A 24,357-nucleotide genomic window follows, 5' to 3' on the forward strand; every position below is an offset into this window, starting at 1 on the left:
TAGATTTTGAAATGGATCTCAGAGAAATGTTTATTTAGTAATTGGGGCAGTTAAATGGGACTCATGGCATTTGTTTTCAATAAGGTCACAAAATTCTTTTCTCTGAAACATGCTGTCAACTTACAGAATCAACTAAGTCATGACCGAAAACCTTTAAGAAAATTACCATCTGGAGAAGAGAAAACTGGCGTTATGCATCAGAAGAACGAAAGCTTTGAAGGGAGCGGGTTTGCCAGCGTCCTGAGTACCGAGTCGTCGCTGAACGAGAGCCCCACCGACGGCAGTGAGAAAGAAGGCAGCCTTTGTGAAAGCAGTGCCGACGCCGACGCCGACAGCGAAGCTTCCGAGTCCGAGAGCGCTTCCAAGCAAACTGTGCTGCTCCGATCCAGCGGCGATGCCTGGGGGCGCGCAGAGCAGCACCTGCACCTCGCCCTGGCCAGTGAATTGCCACACAGCGCGGAGACTCCCATTGGGGAGGCAGACGTGGCTGAGGCAATTGCTGGACTTCGTCTGGGCAGCGCTGTAATTGGAAATAGAGACTGTGACAGGGAAAAACAGCCACTCGGTGTCCCCAGTAACTTGTGTTTTTCAGAGGGAAAACATATGAGGGTTCCTAGTGCCCAAAATGCTTTTCAGACTCTTTCTCAGAGCTATGTAACTACTTCTAAAGAATGCTCAGTGCAGTCCTGTCTCTACCAGTTCACATCCATGGAGTTGCTGATGGGCAACAATAAGCTTCTCTGTGAGGACTGTACTGAAAAGAAGCAGAAGTGTCAAAAGGAAACCAGTTCTGCAGGTAAGCATCCAGCTTGCTTTGTTTCTGGCTTGTGATGCATTGTAGGGACGAGTAGTTTATAGTTCCTTGATGGGGCGCTCCAGAACCTGTGTGCATTGAGCCACTTGGCACAGGCCTTGTCTTCCTTTCCTGTCTCTGCACTCAGGACACTGGCTGGGCAAATAGATTCCCAGTAGATGTTGCAGTAACTGAAGAGCAAGAAGGACATGTCTCTGTCTTGAAAATACAAACTCATATATTCTAATCTGTGGGATCTGAAACCTTCCTGAAATAGTCTTAAAATTTACAGCTTAATCACTAGTGGGATTTGAGATTACTGGCCTCCACAAATCCCCTCAATTTCTTATAAATCCAAGATATGTATTTGAAGTTCTTAAATATGTTTATGCCATGAATCCAGTGTTTGCTTGATTAGAGAAAAGTGGGAATTCTCACCAATGGATTTTCAATACATCACTCACATTAATGATTGGAAAGAATAATCTCAGTGACTACACTGTTGCTTAGGATGGGGAGAGGGCTTAGCAGGTAAAGTGTTTGCTGAAATAAGCATGAAGACCTGAGTTCTGATCCCCAGCCCCTGTGTGAGAGCCTAGGGCGGTGGCACATGCTGAAGTCCTAGCACTGGGGAGGCAGAGGCAGGCAGGTGGATCTCTGTGGTCCACACAGTGAGCTTCAGGACAGCCAGCGCTACATGCAGAGACCTGTCTTTAAATACAAAACAATGGCAGTGGTGGTGCCCACCTTTAATCCCAACACGTGGGGGCAGAAGCAGGCAAACTCTGAGTTCCAGTACAGCCAGGGCTACACAGAGAAACTGTCAAAACAAACAAAAAAAACCCACGAAACATATGGTGTAGTACTATATAAATAGCTTTTATTAGATGTCTGTCACATTCTAAGTAATATAGTCAATGGAATCTTACAAGTAAATTGGTTGTGTTTTATACAGAAAAGAAAGCAGGAGGAGTTTATACTAATGCCAGGAAGCAACTCCTTATATCTGCTGTTCCAGCTATCCTAATTCTTCATCTTAAAAGATTCCACCAGGTAAGAGTCTGTTTACTAACAGCCAGTTTCGTATGTTTGCAGAGCCATAAGACCTGCGGGAAATTGTCAGGCATTTCCTTGAATTAAAAAAATTGTCATGTGAGATGTCCTGCACTGGGGGGACAAAGCTTGGGTAACAATATTGGAAGATTTAAGTGGTGGGAACCTCAGTGATGTCTCTAAGTGGCGTGTGGTCACAGGTGTGTTTGAACGGAGACCACATGTATTAAGAGGAATTAAAGAGCAAAAGGGCAAAGCCCATGCAGCTCTTTGAACTGTCACGACCAGGCTGAGGTGGTGTTGGGCGGGGCAGTGTTGACTAGGGGTCCATCACAGGAAGGCTTTGAGGGAGGGCCTGTAAGGCTGGGGGGACAGACAGATGTGAACGACACAGAGATGTTTTTGGTGTTAAAGGAAAGGTGGGTTTTCTTGACCTATTGATCACTTTAACCTTGTGTCCCGTCTAGTGATGCTTTGTTTTTCTCTCTGGTATTTGGTTTGAACCCAGGGTTTTCGGTTTGCTAGGCAGATGCTCTGCCACTGGCCTACATCTTTTGTCCTCTTTTCTTTTCTTTTTTTAAATTAAAGGCAGAGTCTTGGGAAGTTGCCCAAGCTACTCCGGAATTTTCTGGGTAGTCTGGAAAGGCTTTGAAATTGCAGTCTTCTTGCTGTGCCTTCTAGGCAGCTGGATTATAGGCTGTGTCATCAGCCCTGACTACTTTTTTTTAAAATGGCTTTTAATTTCTCTAGAAGAAGAAAGAAATATAGACTACTAAGTTCTGTATCTTCTTTTATTGTTGTTGTTTTGTGTGTGTGTTTTTGAGACAGTGTTTCTCTGTGTAACAGCCCTGGCTGTCCTGGATCTCACTCTGTTGACCAGGCTGGCCTTGATCTCACAGAGATCCACCTGACTCTGCCTCCCGAGTGCTGGGATTAAAGGCGGGTGTCACCACCGCCCAGCACTAACTTCTTTTTTTAAGTTAGGGGGGTTTTGTTTGTTTTGTATTTTAAAATAAAATTAGTAATTGAAGACTAGGAAAATTGCTCCTTTGGTGAAGTGGTTAGTAAAGGAAGGAGGGAAGAAGGGGAAGGGGAAGGGGAGGGAGGGGGAAGGGAAGACTTAGATTTGTTAGTGATTAAAGCCCACACCTTTAGTCTCAGCACTAGGAGGGGAGTAGGGAAGCAGGGGAAATCTTTGTCAGTTCAAGGACAGCCACAGCTGCATAGAGAGAACTTGTCTCAAACAACAAAAGAACCAAAACCAAAACCAACAAAAAAAGCTCATGATTCTCCATAGCCAAAGTTACGGAAACATTTTTTCAAGGTTAGCTTTGAAAGTAAAAATAGAAAAGGAGGTAGAGTCTTCTGAAGATCATAAAAGTTCTTTCGATTTCTGCAATGTGAAGTTTACTTTTATTGAAAACTATTGCAAGTGTTCGAGTTCTTTCATAGTGAGTGAATTTCATTGAATTTTAGAAACGAAAAGAACCTAAAAAGATCTGTTTGTACCAATTTCTGACTTGACCTAGATAAAGTTGCCCACAGTCAAGTTCATTTTTGACTAGTCACTGAGTTAGGTACCCTGGACTCTGTTGACTATATTTCCGTGACAGTATGTGTCAGAGGACTAGCTTTTAGCACATTAAACTTACTTTTCCATTAATTGTTGTAAAAACCACAAAGGAAGTAATTATTTACCTTATTCATGGTAAAAAAAAAATCCCATGTGAACAAATAACCTTTCTAATAATAATATATGAAATTAATTTTTAATATGTGAAACTTGATGTGACTACTATTAATCGTGTTTTATTTGTATCTATGAGAATAATAATTTCTAGATTTCTTTTGGTTTTAATTGACAACATAGTACTTTAAACTTAACTAAGTTTGTTTTACTGAAAAATTATTTTGTCTTTTTAAGGCTGGCTTGAGTCTCCGTAAAGTGAACAGACATGTAGACTTTCCGCTTACCCTTGACTTAGCACCATTCTGTGCTGCTTCCTGTAAGGTATGATATATTAAGACATTTGATTAACTAGCAAGTGAAATGCTTAAATGAATACTTTTATTATTTATTAGACTATGCTTTTGTTTTGTTTAAATAAGCTTCTTTTCTTAAAAGAGCAATTGTGGCATATTAATATATCAAATATGACTTTTGTTTTTTGGAACAAAGATGGGTAAGGCATTAGGCATGGATCCCAAACATCAAAACTACCTGTTCATTATTAGCAGATGATATGATGGCTTTGTGCCCTCCTGTTCCTCTGAGTGAGCCAATGAGCTATAGTTTTAGCATTTGTCTGTATCTTTTGCAAATAAACACACTAGTGTTTTTTTTTATGCCACTTTATGTATACTACTGATATTCAGATATTTGTCAGCTGAATACAATAGGTTCAAATTGCTAATACCTTACTAACAAGGTTTATCATTGCTTTCATGTACTTACATGTAAGACTTGTGCAGGTAAAATTGATGCACCTTTTATTGAGGAAAATAGTTTTAGGGTAATAGAGTGTCATATTCATGGTTATTGGCCAGAAGTCCAGGTTTTGTGGTATGTCACAGGATACTTATTGGAACGTAATAAATCCAATACATTGACTAAGTGAATGCAGCTTTCTGGTGAATATAACTTATTTGATGTGGAATACCAGCTCTGTTGGTTACTAACATTCAGTACTAACACTCAGTATTTCTAGAAGTAATAGATAATACAGCAAATAAGAATGAGGCTTTCTAAGCTCAGTGTTTAGTTTTTGAGAACACAGTATTTTTGAAAGTACCCATTCTAAAGAATTTCTAACATACTTAACAGTAGACAGAACAGTACAGTGAACCTCCACCATCCCTTCCTAAAATCTCGGGTCTGTGGCCGGTCTTGGCCCTTCTCCTCATCCATATACTTTTCTACGTTGTCCTCTGTTACTGCTTTGAAGAACAGATCGGGTATCATTTCATTATGCATGTCTGAAATATAATAATTACTCTGGACTCCTTTTCTGGTTTTGTTTTGTTGTGCTTATCTTTTGAGAAATGATCTTGCCCAGCCTGGTCCTGACATCCTGAGCCCTCTACCTCAGCCTTCCATGTGCTGGGGCTACAGGCTTGTACCAGCTAACCACCATGTGTTTTCTTCTTTAGATTCCTCTTTTTGTGAGTGGTGGTGGCAATTGAACCCAAGACATGTCACATGCACTGAGCTATGTTCCTAGCCCTCTTTCCCATTTTAATGCAACCACAGTGTCATTTAATATATCCTTCATACATTAGTGTTTATATTTCCTGTTGTCTCATAAATGTGATTTTTAAAATGAATCAGTATACAATTCATTTTAAAAATCAATACAATAATTAAAATGAATTAGTTTACAAATAAATCAGTGATGCCTTGAATACTGTTTTAATACATAATTTCTTCTTTCCCCTTTTGGAATCTTTCTTGATTTTTGCCATAATTTAGCTTTTGATGATTATCTCTTAGTCATTATTGTTTTCTACATACATGCAGTTGTGATTAAGAAGATTGGATAAATTTGAGTCTGATAGTCCCCTCTCTTTGTTTTGTTTTTCTAATGCTGTTCCATAATGAGCTTTCTATTCCTTGAGAAGCACAGAGTATCCCAGTCTAGTTTGAAGAATACATTGCTCTGATGTATTTACATTTTTCATGCAGTGTTTCACTGAACTTTACTGTTTTTTTCCTTTGTTTGAAAGAATATAAGTGTGGGAGAGAAGGTTCTCTATGGTCTCTATGGTATCGTGGAACACAGTGGCTCAATGAGAGGAGGCCATTATACTGCGTATGTGAAAGTGAGAGTACCCTCCAGGAAGCTATCCGAATCCATGACTGGAAGGAAACCCGTACCAGGTAAGCCCTCCTAAGCATAGTTTAGTCTCAAAGATGAAAGAATTTATATTTTACAGGTTCTCCACATGGATTTATTTGATTAATCTTAAGTCTGCTTAGATAATCTTTAAGAATCTTAATAATAATCCCAAAGAAGTATCCTGTTAGGCATTATGAAGTGACAAGTGATATTTTAAAGTTACTTCAGTGGTTTTTGGTTTTGTAAAACTCTGTGTGGTGTGTGTGTGTGTGTGTGTGTGTGTGTGTGTGTGTGTGTGTACTGGTGTGTATAGCATAGTGGGCTGTCCCAGTGTGAAGTCCAGCAGTTGGTTCTGGTCTTCCACCTTGTTCTCTTGATTTTGTCACTGTGCTGTGTATTCCAGACCTGGGGACTTCTGGGTGACCCTCTTGTTTCTGCCTCCCATCTCCCCATAGGACTGTTGGGATGACTGATATGCACCACTGATATCTAGCTTTTTTTGCACTGGTTCTGGGGTCAAATTCAGATCACCAGGCTTATGTGTATAGTGCTTCTGAACACTGAGCCACCTCCTCAGCAGTGATACCTGATCTTCTGAAGCTCTGTGAGGTCCTGAAAAGAGTGGGACTTGGAAATGTGCTAGCTATGCTGAAAGGCCGTTAGATTTGCTTCCTCATCCCCTGTATTTTTTTAATGTGTACTTGTGTGTGAATGTGCAGCTATGAGTGCAGTTGCCTATACAGTTCAGAAGAGAGCATTGGAACCCTCTGGAGCTAGCGTTACAGAGGTGGCTGTGATTTGCCCAGCATGAGTGCTGAGAACCAAACTCGGATCCTCTGCAAGAGCAGTGTGTGCTCGGTCCATGCTGAACCACCTCTCTCACATCCCCTTTATTAGTTCTTGTGTTGTTGGTGGGGTGGGGTTTTTTTTGTTTTTGTTTTGACAAAGGGTCTCACTACATAACCCTATCTGACCTGGAACTCGCTGTAATAGGTCAGGCTGGCCTCAGACTCCCAGAGCTCCACCTGCTTCTTCCTCCCTCGTGCTGAGATTAGAGAGGCATACACCACCACGCTCAGCTCCTTTATTGGTTTGTTTGGTTTTTTTTCAGACCTGAGGACTGAACCCAGGGCCTTGCGCTTGCTAGGCAACCACTCTACCACTGAGCTAAATCCCCAACCCTTTATTAGTTTTTTAAATGTATTTATTATTTATGTGTCTGTGTGTTTACTGTATGTACATGGGCATGTGTTTGGAGGTCAGAGAACAGTTTGTATACTCTGTTTTCTCCTTCCGCCTGTGTGTGGGTTCTGGGGACCGCATTGGTGGCCAGGTTGGTACAGCAAGCCCCTTTCCTTCCTGCGCCATCTCTCAGTCTCCTCCTTCATCCTTTTTGATTAAAGTGAATCTTTTCTCTGAGAAATTAAATATAACAAGGCTAATATTTCACTAGATATTTAAATTAAATTTTATTAATTGGAAGAAATTATTGGCATAATTTATTAGTGATATTGGTGCTTTGAAAGCATTAGTTCATTTCAGGTAATACTTAATCTAAGAAAAAACTCATATGATGTTAGAATTAAATATGTTTAATGAAGAATGTGTTGCTGCTTACAATTTAGAGGACATAAACACACTAAGTGTAAACTTGTACTTTTTTGTTCTCCTAGGTTTGAAAGAACCTGATAGTGAATTGGGAGGCCACTGGGTCCACGTCAGCGACACTCACGTGCAGGTGGTCCCAGAATCAAGAGCACTTAGTGCACAAGCTTATCTTCTTTTTTATGAAAGAATACTATAATTATCTATTAACTGTTAATTAGCTCATCTTCATTTTAATGCTGCAATGGTAACCATACTATGTAATGTGCCTTTGTAGTCTTTAGGAATAGTGCATCCTTCCAGTGTTATTTAACTTTTTCATCATATCGTGAGTCCTTTAAAAGGAAATTAATACACCAGGCTGTTGGGGCACATGCCTTTAACAATCCCAGCACTCAAGTGGCAGAGGCAGGCAGATATATGAGTTTGAGTCCAGCCTGGTCTACAGAGTGACTTCCATTATAACCAGAGCTACATAGAGGAAACTCTGTCTCAAAAAATAAGACAAAACAAATTAATTAGTTAATGCTTTCAGATCTATATTCTTAAATGCAAAAATATGTTTCATATTAATTGTCATGTCCTTGGAGATCCCTTTCTCAAAAAATGCTCTTTTTGATGGTAGTAGAGAAGTCACCTTTATGATATGACTCATCATTACAGACCTTCAGAGATGGTGGTAAATTGAATCATACTTTAATAAACTGTTTCCTAAATGTAATACAGCTTTCCTGAGTGCATGTAATATATTTTGTGTTATAATTGACTTCCTTTTGTTTTAGCCTTTTAAAATCTTGGCCCTGTTTTGAATCATACTTAACTTTTTTATGTGCTTGTTATTTTTCTAGTGAAGAATTGAAGTGAGTTTATAACTGAAAGAAAAGTTGTTCATCCTTGTACCACTCCACTTAAAATCATCTCAGGGCTTTGCAGTGACGTGTGTGTTACTGTACGGAAATGTTGCTAGAACAGTGGGAACTAGTGCCTAATGTAACATAGTTATTTTTCATATTTTATGTGATTTGGTCATGTAAAAAGGAGCCACTGTCATTTTGGTAGTGTGAGTTTACAACTAGTGTATTGATTAGCTTATTGTTTAGAATATTTCAAAATATTGAAACATTTCATAATCATTTGCAGTCTGTTAAAGATAATTTGTAAGTGACTGGCGAAAGCCAAAATAAAAATGTAGGTAATTATAACACATAGAACCGGTAAATAGAAGTTGATAATCCATATAGGAACATAGAATTTAAAGTTTAAGGATATCTCCGAACTATAAATTAACAAATTATATTTATAAATGGTAGAAAATCATATTCTTATCAGTAACAAGGGAATATAATACATTTTCTACTTCTATACTTTGGTAAATATTAAACAAGGTGTTGTCTTCTTAAGCATCATATAAAAGTTCAGGTGGGTAGCAGGGAGTGTAGTTCTGTGGCTGAGCACTCACCTAGACTGTGCAAGACCCTGGTTCCATCCCAAAGCAACACAAATCAAAAATTTGGGTGGGCTTGGCTTTTACTTTAATGGGGCACAGGGTTGGTACTTTAAATGACTAAGGAGTAACACAGAATAGTTTCCCCTTCTAGAATTCAGATGATTAAACTGTGAAACTTAGCATGAGAAATATTACTACCCAGAATTTAAATAATCACTGAGGTGGTTCACTGACACATGGTATTGAATGAAAATGTAAGGGAATGGTTCAATATCCTAATCATCAGTGCTAGTGTGTGATACTGTGGACAGATGTCAGGGAGAGAGGCTGTAAATTGTGCAGACCTTTAGCCAGACATGGTGACATTCTGAAGTCATCAGTGTTGCCTCTTGATGTGTGGATGGGCGAAACTGTGATTTGTCTAATGCAGAAATTTTAAAATACCATTGTATTAATAAATTCTATTTTTAAGTTGTGGAGGAAATTTCAATGATGATTCTATTGATTTTTCATATTAAAGATGGAAAGATATATTTTATCTGCAGAGCTCAGTTGTGTCCTCTAAAGAGAACTTTTCAGTGTTTCCTGTTTCATCAAAAATCATTGACATGGAATATTCTAGCACTAGAACAATGAGTTAGAAAAATAATTTATTTGTTCAAGTTGATATCTTGGTCATAACAATTGCTTCCCCCTGGCCCCTAACTGTAAATAGTTACCTTTTTTTCTCCTAGAAAAGATACTCTTAAGAAATATATGGCAGGGAGGGGAGGGATATACTGTGATGGGGATATAATAGATGAGAGAATAATTAAAAAAAAAAAGCTGGGTAGTAGTGACACACACTTTTAATCCCAGCACTCAGGAGGCAGAGGCAGGCAGATTTCTGAGTTCAAGGCCAGCCTGGTCTACAAAGCGAGTTCCAGGACAAGAGAAACCCTGTCTTGAAAGACAGGAGAGAGAGAGAGAGAGAGAGAGAGAGAGAGAGAGAGAGAGAGAGAGAGAGAGAGAGAGAGAAAGATATCTAGGCAGGTACTCATACCTAGCATATAACAGTATTTTATCACACTTTAAAATAGGAAAACCTAAAAGCTGTGTGATTTTACACATTATTCTAGCAGTGACATGCAAATAAAATACTTTTATTTATAACTTAGTGCTAATTGAGGAGATTCTAAAGTGTATTTTTTTATGCTCTAAGGTTATAGTGTTTTTCTTGCCATCTAAAAATGGAGGAAAATGGTTTGATTTTGATACCTAGAAATTTCTTATCTAGATTTTGTAATAGAGAAAGATCACTCAAGTCTACACTTAAAGTTATGTTTTTATTTTGAAGTTTTCCAAAGCACATTTGCAGGATTTTAAATTGTGAGACTTCTGTAATAACAATAAGTTTCCAGATACCTCGGGAAACAGTGCAAATAAACAAGAATGTTTACAGATCAACACAACTACTTACTGTTTGGCACAGTACATTTGAAAGGTAAAAGAGGGAGAGGCTTTTGTCTAGAAACTGGTTCACAGGATACCTCTGGCCCCAATTCTCCCCTGGTTCTTCTGTGTGTAAAACGATAAAATTTTCATGACGTGCCAATTATGGGAATGTGACATAGATAAATATACATCTATACTTAAGATATGTTGTTTAATGTTTTAAAAATTATATAAAGACCACCTATTTAAGTGGTCAAGGAAGTGATTGTTATTATCAGCTCAGAGTAATATATCAACAGAGCTAAATTACTGTATTTAAAAACTTTTAGCTTGCATGTGTGATTAATTAGTGATTTTATGCAATAGTTGAATACAATTTCCTGAAGATTAGCTGTGAAATATCACCACACGTTGAATTTTTGTTGTATAAAATAACATCCTGCCTACTTTCATGAACTTCATACTCAGCTTATTTTTCTGCATGACATCTGATCAAATAAACCTAAACCAAATATGTGCAATAAAATCAAGCTATTAGATAGCATCCATTGCATTATTGGAAAAATGATTTCTGTAGTAAAATGTTTTTCTTCATGTAGAAATCATCAAAAATTCAAATGTGTTTAAAAGATACATGACTATTTTCAAGTATCAATAATAAATTCATGGTATCATTTCTACTCTTATCCATTTTTATAGTATTTTAAAATATCTGTGTAACTTATTGAGCATCATTTTGTCATTGCTGTATATATAAACATAATAAATATTAAATTCTTATGTTAACAGTTTGGTCCTACAGTTTTGCATTGTGTGTTATTGACAGAGTATTATATAAACATTGTATTTACATCTATTTTAGTCCCCTTGGCTTGCTATGACAAAATATAATTTGAGGAGCTCATGAACAACAAAAATTTCTCTTCTACACTTTTAGAGGTCAGGAAGCTCAAGATCAAGTACAAACAGAGCCACTGTCTAAATGAGGTCTATATCAGATTTTCTGATAATGCCACCTCAGTGTTTATTTACTTGATTAAAAGGAAAAGGGAGCTTTATGACATCTCTCTTACAGGTCCAATCATATTTATGAGGGCTTCACTCCCATAACCAAATCTTTTTCTAAAGGCCCCAGTTCATATAACTCTCATATGGGGAGTTTGTGAATGGGACATAAACGTTTGGTTCATAGCAACCTTTATGTTTTAGAAATGCACTACTTTAAAATAAAAAAAAATCTGCTCCCAACCTGGTGCTGGGGATTATATCTAGTAGTTCTTCCACTGAACTGCATCCTCAGTCTAGAAAAAAAAAAATCTTACATGGGCTGTTTGTAGTGTCTGTCAATGGTGAATATTCATGTCTGCTATTTCTCAGGATTGTTTGAGTTATTTAGATAGGATTGTACACTAGGAAATGTGTACATATTTGTTTTAACTTTTTTGGAGTCATGAAGCTTCCTGAGGTTATAATGAAAGTTACATAGTTTCATTTGTATTCAATCACTTAACAAGTGTTTATTGATACCTGCTCTCTGGCATTAGGGATATAGCAGTGAACACAAGAAATCTCTCAAGAAGTGAGGAGTAATGAGAAAATATGTCAAGTGGCAGTGTCTTAGTTACAGTTTCTGTTACTGTGAAGAAACACCATGACCAAAAGCTGCTTGGGGAGGAAAGGGTTTATTTTGCACTTCCTACCACAGAGGAAAGATAGGGCAGGAACTTGGAAGCAGGAGTTGGTGCAGAGGCCATGGAGGAGTGCTGCTTATTAGCTTGCTCTCCATGGCTTGTTAAGTTGGCTTTTTTTTTTTTTTTTTTTTTTTGGTTTTTTGAGACAAGGTTTCTCTATGTAGCTTTGGTGCCTGTCCTGGATCTCACTCTGTAGACCAGGTTGGCCTCGAACTCACAGAGATCCTCCTGGCTCTGCCTCCCAGTGCTGGGATTAAAGGCGTGCGCCACCACCGCCCCCACAAGTTGGCTTTCTTATAGCACACAAGACCAGCCCAGGGGTGGCACTACTCACAATGGGCTGGGCCCTCCCACATCAATCACTAATTTTAAAATGCCCAATAGGCTTGCTGACAGCCCTATCTTAAGGAGGCATTGTAGCATGAATCTTAAAGGTACTTATTAATAAAATCAAACCTGAAGCCAGGTATTGGGGTGAATACTGGAAGATCAGAGAAGCAGAACAAGCCACAGCTTCCTCATTTTGCCAGTTCCTCAGCTGATCCTGTTTCCTCAGACTGGATGCCTCTGAGTCCTCATCCAGAATGAATTTCAGGTGAACTGCTGCTCGAAAGCCTGAAAGCTTAACCAGCCAAATGCTTCTAGTTTCTGGTCCTCACGCCTTACATATCTTTCTGCTTCCTGCCATCACTTCCTGGGATTAAAGGCGTGTGTCACCATGCCTGGCTGTTTCCAATGTGGCCTTGAACTCACAGAGATCCAGAGGGATTTCTGCCTCTGGAATGCTCGGATTAAAGGCATGTGCTACCACTGCCTAACCTCTATGTTTAATATTGTGGCTGTCTGTCTCTGACCCCAGATAAGTTTATTAGTGTGCACAATATTTTGGGGAACACAATACCACCACAAGGCATTTTTCTCACTTGAGGCTCCTTCCTCTCCTCTGACTCTAGCTTGTGTTGAGTTGACATAAAACCAGCCATCACATAAGGAAAAAAACTCAAATATTGCTTACAAGCTGTCAGGAGTAACATCTAGCAAAGAAGGATGTCCCAATGATAACAGCCAAAGAGAGAAGAGTGAGTCTTAATTTTAGGGCTCCCTCTTGTAACAGGAACTGAGAAAAGAAATCTTGATATTTATATATCCCCAGAAAAACATTTGCCAAATATTTGTAGTTTTAGAAGTTGGTGGGTTTCCTGAAAGCATTTTCATACATTTCATGGAATACTCCCAAGTAGAAATACCCAAAATGTTTGCAAATAACCCTCTTATTCTTTTTTTATGATTTATTGTTATTTTATGTGCATTGATGTTTTGCCTGCATGTGTGTCTGTGTGAGGGTATTGGATCCCCTGAAACTGAATATACAGACAAATGTGGGTGCTGGGAATTGAATCAGGGTCCTTTCGAAAAGCAGTCAGTGCTCTTAACTGCTGAGCTATAACAGAGCCCCAGTCCTGCATGAGGGAAGTACCATTCAGGCTGTAAAACTCAGCATGTAGACAGCACCACCTGCCAAAACTAAAACAAAGACTTAATCCATCAGAGTCCATAGTTCCAAGAAAGTCTCTAAATGTACTAATCTTGGGTTTTTTTGTTTTGTTTTGTTTTTTTTTTTGGCTTCTCTAGTTCTGTATCTGACTATTAATTGAAGTATGTAAAAAAATCAGGACATAGTTTTTGTGCTTAAAAACTCACCCTGAGAAAGGCTCAGGGTTACTTTGGGACCTCAAACACCCAGTTTAGTCACCAGCCAGCTAATAAAGACTTTCTATTGGTTAAACTCATGTCTGGTGAATAGCCAACAGCAACCATTTCTCCAGCCCAAATAATCCTGTCTTCCTTTTTCTTTTCCTTTTCGCTTTTTGTTATTTTGTTTTTGTTTTTTTGTTTTGTTTTGTTTTGTTTTTCAAGACAGGGTTTCTCTATGTAGCCCTGGCTGTCCTGGGACTAACTGTGTAGACCAGGCTGGTATGTGCCACCAGTGCCTGGCTTAATCCTGTATTTCTTAGGACAAGATGGATTAAACTGCATTAATACCAAATCCCGGTCACCTAAAACAACCAAACTTGAGCAGTGCTTAGTGGCACATGACTTTTATCACCGCACTTGGGTGGCAGGTGGATCTCTGTGAGTTCTAGACCAGTCTGGTCTGCAAATCAAGTTGCAGTACAGCCAGGGCTATTACAGAGAAACCAGGTCTCAAAACCTCCTCCCTCCTCCCCTCCCCCCTAAAAAATCCAACCAAAGCTATGTCTTACTCAGAACCCACTGCATCCAGGCAATCTCCAAGGGAAACAATCTCCCTTTTGTGTTGAAATAGAGTGTTGAAAATTCTCCCTCTAGCAATAGTCCTTTACTTGGAGTGTGTCACTCAGCCCATTGGCTAGTAGTCATGTGACCCTGAAGACTTTAAGGAAGGAGAATGGGATGTGTGAGTTTATTAGAAGCCTGTCTCTATACACCCTTCTGGTTACCAGGCACTGAGCTTTGCTTTCACACTTGGCAACACAATGACTCCATTTTCAAAGGTCATAATCCAGGTAGTTTTATCCCCTAAAACCGGTTTTCTAGAAGTGTGTTTGGTCAGGTCTAGGTGTTGTCTCTGCTGCTCTGAAGCCCCAGGAGCCAAAATCGTTATAATCCCTACATACTCCAGGAACAGTGTTGGAACAGTAACCAGTAAGCATGCTCATTCGGGAAGAGGGAGGATGGAGGCAGTGCCAGGACCATTTTGCTACCGGTGTGGGGTAATTCACTGACTTTTCTCACTATAAATTCCAGGAAGGATTATAGCATGAATCCTAAGTGGTCTTATGATAAAAACCTGGAGCCAGATATTGGGGTAAATGCTGAAAGATCAGAGGAAACAAAAGGAACAAGCCATTAAAGAAAATTCTCACCGCTACCGAATCCTCAGGGCTAAAGTGAGGTGAGATCCTGTCTCCATAAATCCTCAGACTGAATGCCTCTGAGTCCTCATCCAAAAAGGCACCAAACTCCTGTCTCCCTCTGCCTTATATTCCTTTCTCTGCCCAGCCTTATCACTTCCTGTCTCAACCTTCCTAGTGCTGGGATTAAAGGTGTGTGACTCCCAAGTACTGGGATTAAAGGTGTGTGACACCCATGTACTGGGATTAAAGGTGTGTGACTCCCAAGTACTGGGATTAAAGGTGTGTGACTCCCAAGTACTGGGATTAAAGGTGTGTGACTCCCAAGTACTGGGATTAAAGGTGTGTGCCACTTGTTTCTCTTTTAGACTGGATTAATCTCGAGTAGTACAGGGCGGCTTTGAACTCACAGAGATCCAGCTGAGTTAGGATTAAAGGGGCTAGGATTAAAGGTGTGTGCTACCACTGCCTGGTCTCCATGTTTAATCTAGTGGCTGGCTCTGCCCTCTGATCTTCAGGCAAATTTTATTCGTTGGAGTACAAACAAAATATCACCACAAGGTTTGTTTGGGGTTAACATCCTTGGCTACATCTGAGTGGCTGCTGCAAAATAAGACATACTTACAAGTGGCACAGCTTTTTAAAAGACCATTTCCTTGTTGATCAGGAGCAGTTTTCTCTTTTTAGTATGTAATTGTGATGGCTATTCTTGGATGTCAAGTTGACTACATCTGGAATGAATTATAATCCAGAAATGGAGGGTACACCTGTGAGATTTTTTTCTGCTTTGTTTGAAGTGGGTGAATCCACTTGTAGTCCAGACTTCTGAGGTTGGAAGATACACACCTTTGATACAGATTTTGAGGTGGGAAGACACACCTTTAATCTGGGCCACACCTTCTGCTAGAAGCCTATATAAAGACATTGAAGAAGGAAGTTTTTGCTCTTTGCCTTCTTGCTCTCGCCTTGCTACCAAGTCCATTCCTTCACTGGCATTGGACCTTACTTCTTCAAGATTCCAGCATCTACAGAAGACCAGCTGAGACATCCAGCCTTGTGGACTGAGAAACTTCTGAATTCTTTTGGTGTTTCCAGACAGGGTTTCTCTGTGTAGTTTTGGTGCCTGTCCTGGGTCTGGCTCTGTAGACCAGGCTGTCCTCAAACTCACAAAGATCCGCCTGCCTCTGCCTCTGCCTCCCGAGTGCAGGGACTCAAGGCGTGCCCACCGCCGTCACCTCTGGATTCTTGAACTTTCCATTCATAGCCAGCCGTTGTTGGACCAAGTGGATCACAGCCTGTAAGTCATTCTAATAAATTCCCACTATATACACACTATAAACATATATGTTTATATAGATACACACACACACACACACATATATATATATATATATATATATATATATATATATATAGAGAGAGAGAGAGAGAGAGAGAGAGAGAGATTCATTCTATAAGTTTTATTTCTCTAGAGATCCCTGACTAATACAATAATTGCACATTCTTTGAGTCAAACTTTCTGGTTTCTTTTTCATCTATTTTTTATGTGTATGGGTGTTTTGCCTCTACATGTTTATGCACACGCATGCCTAGTATCTAGGGAAGCCAGAAGAGGGCAACTGATCCCCTGGATCTGGAGTTAGAGAGGTGTCATGTAGGTTTTGGGGAATCAAATCTAGGTCCTCTGGAAGATCAGCCAGAGCTCCTAACTGCTGAGCCATCTCTCCACCTCTAATTTGAAAGTTTTAAATATAGAAGGTCATTAGAACTCATCCTGTAACAAAGATCACAATGGTGTGGACTTCACAAATACTTTGGAAATCTTTGCAATGATTACAAATATTAGAAACTTAGCCAGGCAGTGGTGGCACACACCTTTTATCCCAGCACTTGGGAGGCAGAGGCAAGCAGGTCTCTCTGAGTTCCGAGGCCAGCCTGGTCTACAGAGTGAGTTCTAGGACAGGCTCCAAAGTCACACAGAGAAACCCTCTCATGAAAAAAACCAAACAAGGAAAAAAATGTTAGAAACTTAATTTATTTTCTTAGAGAAAAAAAAAAACAAAGGGCAAAAATGTGCTTTTGTTCTTGTCTTTAAACAATATAGTATGATAGCTGTTTATATAGTAGTTTATACTGAATTAGCTATGTACTTGCTGCTTTTGAAGAGGAACTTAGTTTTGTTCCTAGCACCTACAAGGCAGCTCACAACTGTCTGTAACTTCAGCTTTAGAGGACCTGACAGACAGCCTCTTCTGGCTTCTACCTGCATCAGGCACACACATGATCCATATACATGCATGCAAACAAACACTCATACTTGTAAAAAAAAAAATTTTTTTTAAAGGCTATATCTCCTATTTTGTGCAGTTAAAAAATCCAACCTTAGCTAGGTATGATGGTATATGCCTTCAATCTCAGAACTCACTCAGGAGGCAAGAGGCAGGTGGATCTCTGAGTCAGAGGTCAGCCTGGTCTACAAAGCAAGTTACAGAACAACCAGGGCTACACAGAGTTACCCTCTCTCAAAAACAAACAAACAAACAAACAAATAAGCAGAAACAACCCTACAAAGATCAGAAGATCAAAAAAAAAAATTGGTTGCTTCTGTTCTCTCCTCTTGTGATTCTCACAAACCATCTAATCTCTTCTGATTTCTACACTTACCTTCTCCCTTCCCAGACTCATATAAGGTTTTATTGTGTAGCCCAATCTGGTCTTTAACTCCCAGGCTCAAGTGATCTTTGGGCCTCAGCCTCCAGAGCAAATCAGACTACAGGTATGTGGCGGTGTGAATAAGAATGGCCCCAACAGACTCATGTATTTGAATGATTACTCACCAGGGAGTGGTACTATTTGAAAGGATTAAAAGGATTAGGAGATGTGGCCTTGTTGGAGGAAGTCTGTCACGTGGGGTGGGCTTTGAGGTTTCAAAAGATCATGCTAAGGCTGGAGGCTCTCTCTGCCTACAGGATCATGATGTAGCTCTCAGCTACTGCTTCAATGTCTGCCTGCATGCCACTACCGTGATGATAATGGACTAAACCTCTGAAACTATATGCAAGTCCCCAGTTAAATGCTTTCTTTTTATAAAAATTGCCTTGGTCATTGCGGCAGTTTGAAAGAATATGGCCCCCTAAGTGAGTGGCACTATTAGGAGGTGTGGCCCTGTTGGAGGAAGTGTGTCACTGTGGAGGCGGGCTTTGAGGTCTCATACATGCTCAAGCGACACCATGTTCAGACCATTTCCTGTTGCCTGTGAGTCAAGATATAAGAATTCTCAGCTCCTTCTTTAGGCATCATGTCTGCCTGCATGCTGCCTTGCTCCCGCCATGGTGTCTTTTCACAGCAATAGTACAGTGACTAAGACAAAGCATGTACTGCTGTACTTATCTCTTACTTCTTCACACTACTTTGTCAAATGCACCCAGTAGCACCTAGTGTCTAGTGTCTTGCTTTTAAAACTCTACTATTAGCTGGAATTTCATTATATACATTGTCTCCCAGGTTATGGTGAATCTCAGTTAAATCCAATGTTTTACTGTGGCATAATGTAAAGTACCACATTGCTAGACAATACTGTTAGTTTCTATGTCTGTCAATCATCTTCTACTTTAATTCAAAGGGTTTTGTTTTGTTTTGTTTTGGAGACAGGGTTTCACTGTGTAGCTCTGGCTGTCCTGGAACTCACTTTGTAGACCACATTGGCCTCGAACTCACAGAGATCTGCCTGCCTCTTACTCCTGAGTACTGGGATTTAAGGCATGTACCACCACCACCTGACTTAATGCATATTTTTCATTTATTTATTTTTTTTTTTGAGAAATGACTTTATCATTTAATTTGTGATGCAATGGCTATAACTACTTCACAAAGTCTTCCTTAACTTTAAAGAGCTTAGAATGTGGTCTTCTGTGTGCTAGACAGAATCAGATACTGGTGGATATTATATTACTGCTATATGAATGAGGTAAGCTCAGAAACAGTATTACTGTTATATGGATGAGGTAAATTCGCTCAGAAACATTAGGTTGAATCAGATTTTAGCACAGGCTATGAGATCTTAAAGTGGTAAGTTTTCCTTCCTTTTTCCAATCTGGCCTGATTGACCAATGTTGGTATGAAAAAGGTCCAGTATGAACCATCATTTAAGTATTTTTATTATAATTATGTTATGGTGCTGAGGTTTGAATACGGGGCTAGGCAAGTTCTGAACTTCTAAGCTAGACCACCAGCATAATTACTATTTTGTATCCTGATCTACTATATTATGCAAGAAACTATCACTACTTTTACAAAGCTTAAGTAATCAGATCAGTTAATTAAATAGTTGCAGTTTATGGTTTGTTAATAGTACATTGGCTTTCTCTTCCATTGTAGTCCTTATTATGATGACACAGTAACACATAAAATGTACCATTTAACCACCCATAGCTATGTAAGTCAGTGCCTTTGAGTACATGTGCATTGCTGTGCACATTTATTCACTGTCATCGAATTCCAGGTCTTATCATCCCAAACAGAAACTGTACACACTAAACAATAACTCCCCATTTTTGGTTTCCTGCAACTCCTGTCAACCTCTGTTTTACCCCTGTTTCTAGACTCCCTATAAAAACATAACTACAATACTTAGCATTTTGGTCTGGCTTAGCTCACCTAGCATATTTTCAAGGTTCATCCATATTGCAGCACATATTGGGACTTTGTCCCCTGCTTTCTATGTATAATATAAATTTGTATTGAGTCTTGAGATGGGTAAGATATGAAAAATGGCACCATACAGACACAAATCTCAAGAAATGAGAAGAGTTTAACTTCTCTTTTTCATGTCAGCCTTTTTTCATTTTACCTTAGGGATAATTTCTTTTCTTTCCAAATTCATGGCAGTAAGTTAACTAAAACCTCATCTAGAATCTTTTACTTCAACTACCATACAGAGGACATTAATAAAAATGTTATTTAATTTTTTCTTCACTTATTTATTAATTTGTGTGTGTGTATGTGGGGTATGTGAGTTCATGAGCACGTGCATACCATGGCAAGTGATGGAGGTCAGAGGACATTTCAAATCAGTTTGCTCTTTCCACCTTGTGGGTTCCAGGGATGAAACTCTGGTTTTCAGGCTTGGAAGCAAGCCCCTTTAACTACAGTGCCATCTTGCTAACCTATTCTTTTTTTGTTTTGTTTTGTTTTGTTTTGTTTTGTTTTGTTTTTCAAGACAGGGTTTCTCTGTGCAGCTTTGGTGCTTCTCCTGGAACTCACTCTGTACACCAGGCTGGCCTCGAACTCACAGAGATCCGCCTGCCTCTGCCTCCTGAGTGATGGGATTAAAGGCATGCGCCACCACCGCCTGGCTTTAACCTATTCTTTTTTAAAAAAGATCTTACAGCCAAGCATGATAGTGCACACCTTTAATCCCAGAACCCAGGAGATAGAAGCAGGTAGATCTGAGTTCGAGGCCAGCCTCTTTTACATAGTGAGTTCCAGAATGGTTAGGGCTATTTAGAGAGACCCTGTCTCAAAAGACAAAGCAAAAGATTTATTTTTAAGTGTATGTGTGAATACCTGCATGTATGTATGCATGCACACCTTGTACGTACCTGGTGCCCACAGAACATGGAAGATGTCAGAGCCCCTAGATCTGGAGTTATAGATGGTTGTGAGCAGCCATGAGGTGTACTAAGAACTGAACCCCCTGTCCTCCGCAAGAGCAACAAGTGCTCTTAACCATTGAGTCATGTCTCTAGCCCCCTCTTATTTTTGTGTACGTGTATGCATTTGTTTGTGGATATGTGTGGTTGTGTACCTATTTGGAGGGAAAGGACATTTTTGAGCATTCAGGTGTACCCCACCTTTGTTTTTGAGACAGGTTCTCTTACTGATGTGGAACTCAGTAGGCACTAGGGATCCGTCTATCACTCCCAGTGCTGAGATTACAAAATGCACAGCACAGTACATATCTTTTTTAAAGCATGGGTTCTGGGGGTCAAACTCAAGACAATCCTCTTGCTTTACCAATGATGTTTTCTCCCTAGCACGATAAAAAACCAAAATCAACTTAAAGTTCTGTGTTAGTCATTAATAGTAGATTGTCAGGTAATACTGACAAGATGCTGCCACTTGATAATTACAATATATAATAACCAAATTACAGATCTTGTATATGATAGCTGCTCAGACCTTTAACAAGGCAGCACATATTCCGATAAAACAGTGCTTGAAATCACACAGAGGAGAAATGTCTGGTGATGTGGGCCTGTAATCCCAGCACCCTTGCTGAGACAAGAGGATTATGAATTTCAGTCCAGCTGGGACTACATAGTGAGACCCAGTCTTAAAATAATTCATATTAAATCAAAACAAAATCAAAATACACACACAGTGATTTGTCTGTTTTCCCCCTCAGGTTGTAATATTACATGGAAACCCTAGACGGGAGTAGTTAGGAAGGGAGTGATGGAACTGTGAAACTCATTTCTATTCTGACATAGTGATTGCTCACAGTATTCACCTGGCATCAAGGAACAAGATGAGGAGGCATTTAATAATCCCTTCCATTTGGATGTCCAAAATGATTAGTTTACACTAGACTGGTGTCACTAGTCAAAATATTCTATCACTTAACCATGTAAAATTTTCTGTGAGTTAAGTTATATGGTAGGCCCTTGGAGGGCAAAAGTTCTCACCCAAATATTAGTTTCAATTTTACTAGGGAAATAGCACATAATTACAAGATGATCATAGTGAGTAGGAACTTATGATAGCCTTGCTAATCTAATCAGAATTTACTGAGAAAAATCTATTTCTCTGGTTAGAATGTTTCTCTGTGAGATTGAGCATGGTGACACATGATTTTAATTCCAGAGATGGGGTTGGGAGCAGGTAAATCTCTGTGAATTTGAGGACAGCCAGGGGCACATATAGAGACCCTGTCTCCAAAAACCAAAATAAATAAATAAACAAACAACTAAATAGAATGTTTCTTGGAAAATACAAAATATCACAGAGCTAACTCATAGGTAACCACTGGTATGTTGTAGGTATGTCTTAATTTTGTTTCATAAAGTGAATTTAAAAAAAACATTAAATTGGACCAGCTGGTTGGTTGTGGTGCATGCTTTTAACCTCAACACTAGGGAGGCAGGGGCAGGCAGATCTCTGAGTTCGAGGCCAACTTTGTACATAGAGTAAGCTCCATGACAGCCAGGGCTACACAGAGAAACCCTGTGTGGAAAAACAAAAAAAAAGTTGGTTTTTTTTTTTTTTTTAAGACTGAGGAGTCTTAGTTATGCTAAGTGGAAACGAAGTCAACTACAGCTTTCCTTTTGAATCTAGTACTAACCTCATAAACTCACATCATAGTATTGCCAGATAGTTGGCAGTTTTCTTCACTGTGCCCCTCAAATTACATATTGAAAGCTAACTTTGAGGCCAGCAGGTGTTTATCTAGGATGACTTTATTCTAATAATACAGGGTACTTAGGTTTCAAACGCTCAAGAATGACAGAATTTCTTGCAAAGGGCATCCCTATTCTCACATCTACCTGTATTTTCTTTATTCAACCAATTAGAGTCTTGCTTTTACAGTAATTTGTTCTTGCACACAACTCCCAATTCAAAGGCTTAGATTCTTAGTGTATTCTGTGGATGCAAAAAACACAGTTCTTACCTTAAAGGGAATAAGAGAGAGCTTATTGTGGAGCCATATTTGAATGACCATGGCCCAGGTAATGGAGATTTGGGTTATGCCAACTTCCACGTATAACATGGGAGTAGTTTTGTGACATTTTATAGTTTTAAAGAACAAAGACAATCATAAATTAAGTCAAGCTTAAAATACATTGGTGTGTACATCACCGAGGAAGTTACAAGATGGGAGACACTTTTATATGCTAGCTGATAACATTCTTAGTTCTTGGGTTGATGGAAGCTAGGAGTCAGCTACGTTGAAAGGTTCCAAAAGGTTTTTTTTTTTTTTTTTTCCAGACAGGGTTTCTCTGTGTAGCTTTGCGCCTTTGGTAGCCCAGGTTGGCCTCGAACTCACAGAGATCCGCCTGGCTCTGCCTCCCAAGTGCTGGGATTAAAGGCGTGCGCCGCCGCTGCCACCACCACCCAGCCAAAAAAAAGATTTTTATCTGTTAGTCACAGGATGTTAGCTCCAACATAGGTGTTAGCAAGGACTGGCTATTCAGTGGGCAAAGCTAGGCCCAGAACGTGTAATTAAGCCTCATGGACCAGTATGCAACATTCCAACTTCTCCACATTACTGCAGCTCTAATCAGTCTTTGCAGACACACCCTCCTTCCTAGAATTCTGCTTCACAACTCTCTCTTCAGTCACACTGAAATTTCTAGAAAGGCATTTCCAAAATTTAGGTTAAAAATACTCTATTTCTAAGCATTCTTGTTTCTTTTGTAACGAAACTTCTAGGTTGGGAAATTGACATTTTAGATACATGAACGTTATTCATGCCTAAACACCTTTTACCTCCTTTCTGAAGGCCACCTTGTAGCTGAGGTGTAGAGGACCAATAGAAACTATGTTTCCCAGTTACTTTTTCCCAAGAGTAGCCGAGCGGAGGTGAACTGAGCGGATGTTCCACGAGGGGGCGCGATGTTAGGAGGGTAACAAAGAGACCTAGGCAAACTCCCTGCTTGCGGAACTCCGCGGCGCTCCAGCCTGATGCCAGCTTGTCTGAAGTGGAGCTGGCACAATGAGTTCCAAGTTGACTGGGTTTGACTTTGGGCCCCCTCCGTAGTCTAAAAGTGGAGAAGCGAATTCAACATCTTTCCCTGAGTATAAATGTTCGTAGGAGAGAACACATTTTCCCTTGGAGGGTCTCCTTACTAAAGTTAAGAACTTCAAGGCGCCGTTTGTACGGAACACTAGGCTCTCTCGGCTTTGTGCTGGCTGTACAGATGAAAATGTGGCGGGTACGACGCAGGCTTAACATACGAATATTCAGCCGCAGAAATCGCGGAGGGTTTGCCCATAAAAAAAATGGCGCGGGCGCATCAAGCCGGTATAATCACATGCTCACAAGCCTGGCTGAGGGCAAATATGACTTCAGACGGAAAGCGGATGTTATTATTCACTTCCGGGTGGCGCCAATCCGGCGCCATCTTGTCTTGTTCATGAAGAAGTAGAAGCATCGAAAGGGTTGGAGAGAATTACAGGAACGGTGGCGACTGCGGTATTCCGGAATCGGAGCGGGTAAGCGTTGAACAGTTCACACAAAAGGCCTCGCCGGAGTATTAAAATCCTCTTGGTTTGTGTGGCGAAGGTAGCGTGACTTAAGCAGGCTGCGTACGCTGCTTGGCGCGACCGCCGGAACCTCATTCCCGAAAGCACCGGCGTCCGCCTGAGCTAGTAAATGAGGGCGCCGCTCTCGCCGAAAAATAAGTGTTTTTGTGTAAAGAGAGTGTTCACGACCGCTTCTTCGAACTAAGAGTTTTTGAGAAGGCAAGGGACTAATTGTTGGGCTCCAGACCGGCCGTTAAGCACTGCGCGTGCGCAGTGAAAACAGTTAAGGGGCAAGGAGCGCAGAGGGGCGGAGGAGGCGGGGGCCGGGACCTGGAACTTATACCCCGCGAATCGGACTACG

At 40.0% G+C, this 24,357-nt stretch overlaps 2 protein-coding genes and 1 long non-coding RNA gene across 4 annotated transcripts in view; 2 read left to right on the forward strand and 1 right to left on the reverse strand.

Annotated features, from left to right (window-relative positions):
• Usp45 (ubiquitin specific peptidase 45) overlaps positions 1-8,008 on the forward strand; it is a 63,459-nt gene extending 55,451 nt beyond the window's left edge. The window contains exons 14-18 of the mRNA XM_059254057.1: positions 127-796; positions 1,749-1,846; positions 3,771-3,857; positions 5,570-5,723; positions 7,356-8,008. Coding sequence (XP_059110040.1) covers positions 127-796; positions 1,749-1,846; positions 3,771-3,857; positions 5,570-5,723; positions 7,356-7,486 — 1,140 coding nt within the window. The 3' untranslated portion in view covers positions 7,487-8,008. The remainder of the gene's footprint in view (positions 1-126; positions 797-1,748; positions 1,847-3,770; positions 3,858-5,569; positions 5,724-7,355) is intronic.
• Positions 1-24,302, reverse strand: LOC131903468 (uncharacterized). Its single transcript, XR_009377521.1, has 2 exons — positions 23,241-24,302; positions 1-984 (listed from the first exon to the last, which is right to left on the reverse strand). It is a non-coding gene; the product is annotated as an uncharacterized LOC131903468 (long non-coding RNA).
• Pnisr (PNN interacting serine and arginine rich protein) overlaps positions 23,837-24,357 on the forward strand; it is a 27,787-nt gene continuing 27,266 nt past the window's right edge. For both annotated transcript variants that reach the window (XM_059254055.1, XM_059254056.1), the window contains exon 1: positions 23,837-23,966. The gene's annotated coding sequence lies outside the window, so the exon portion shown is untranslated. The remainder of the gene's footprint in view (positions 23,967-24,357) is intronic.

The sequence above is a fragment of the Peromyscus eremicus genome, chromosome 2 (genome assembly GCF_949786415.1).
Source record: "Peromyscus eremicus chromosome 2, PerEre_H2_v1, whole genome shotgun sequence".
Taxonomy (NCBI): domain Eukaryota; kingdom Metazoa; phylum Chordata; class Mammalia; order Rodentia; family Cricetidae; genus Peromyscus; species Peromyscus eremicus.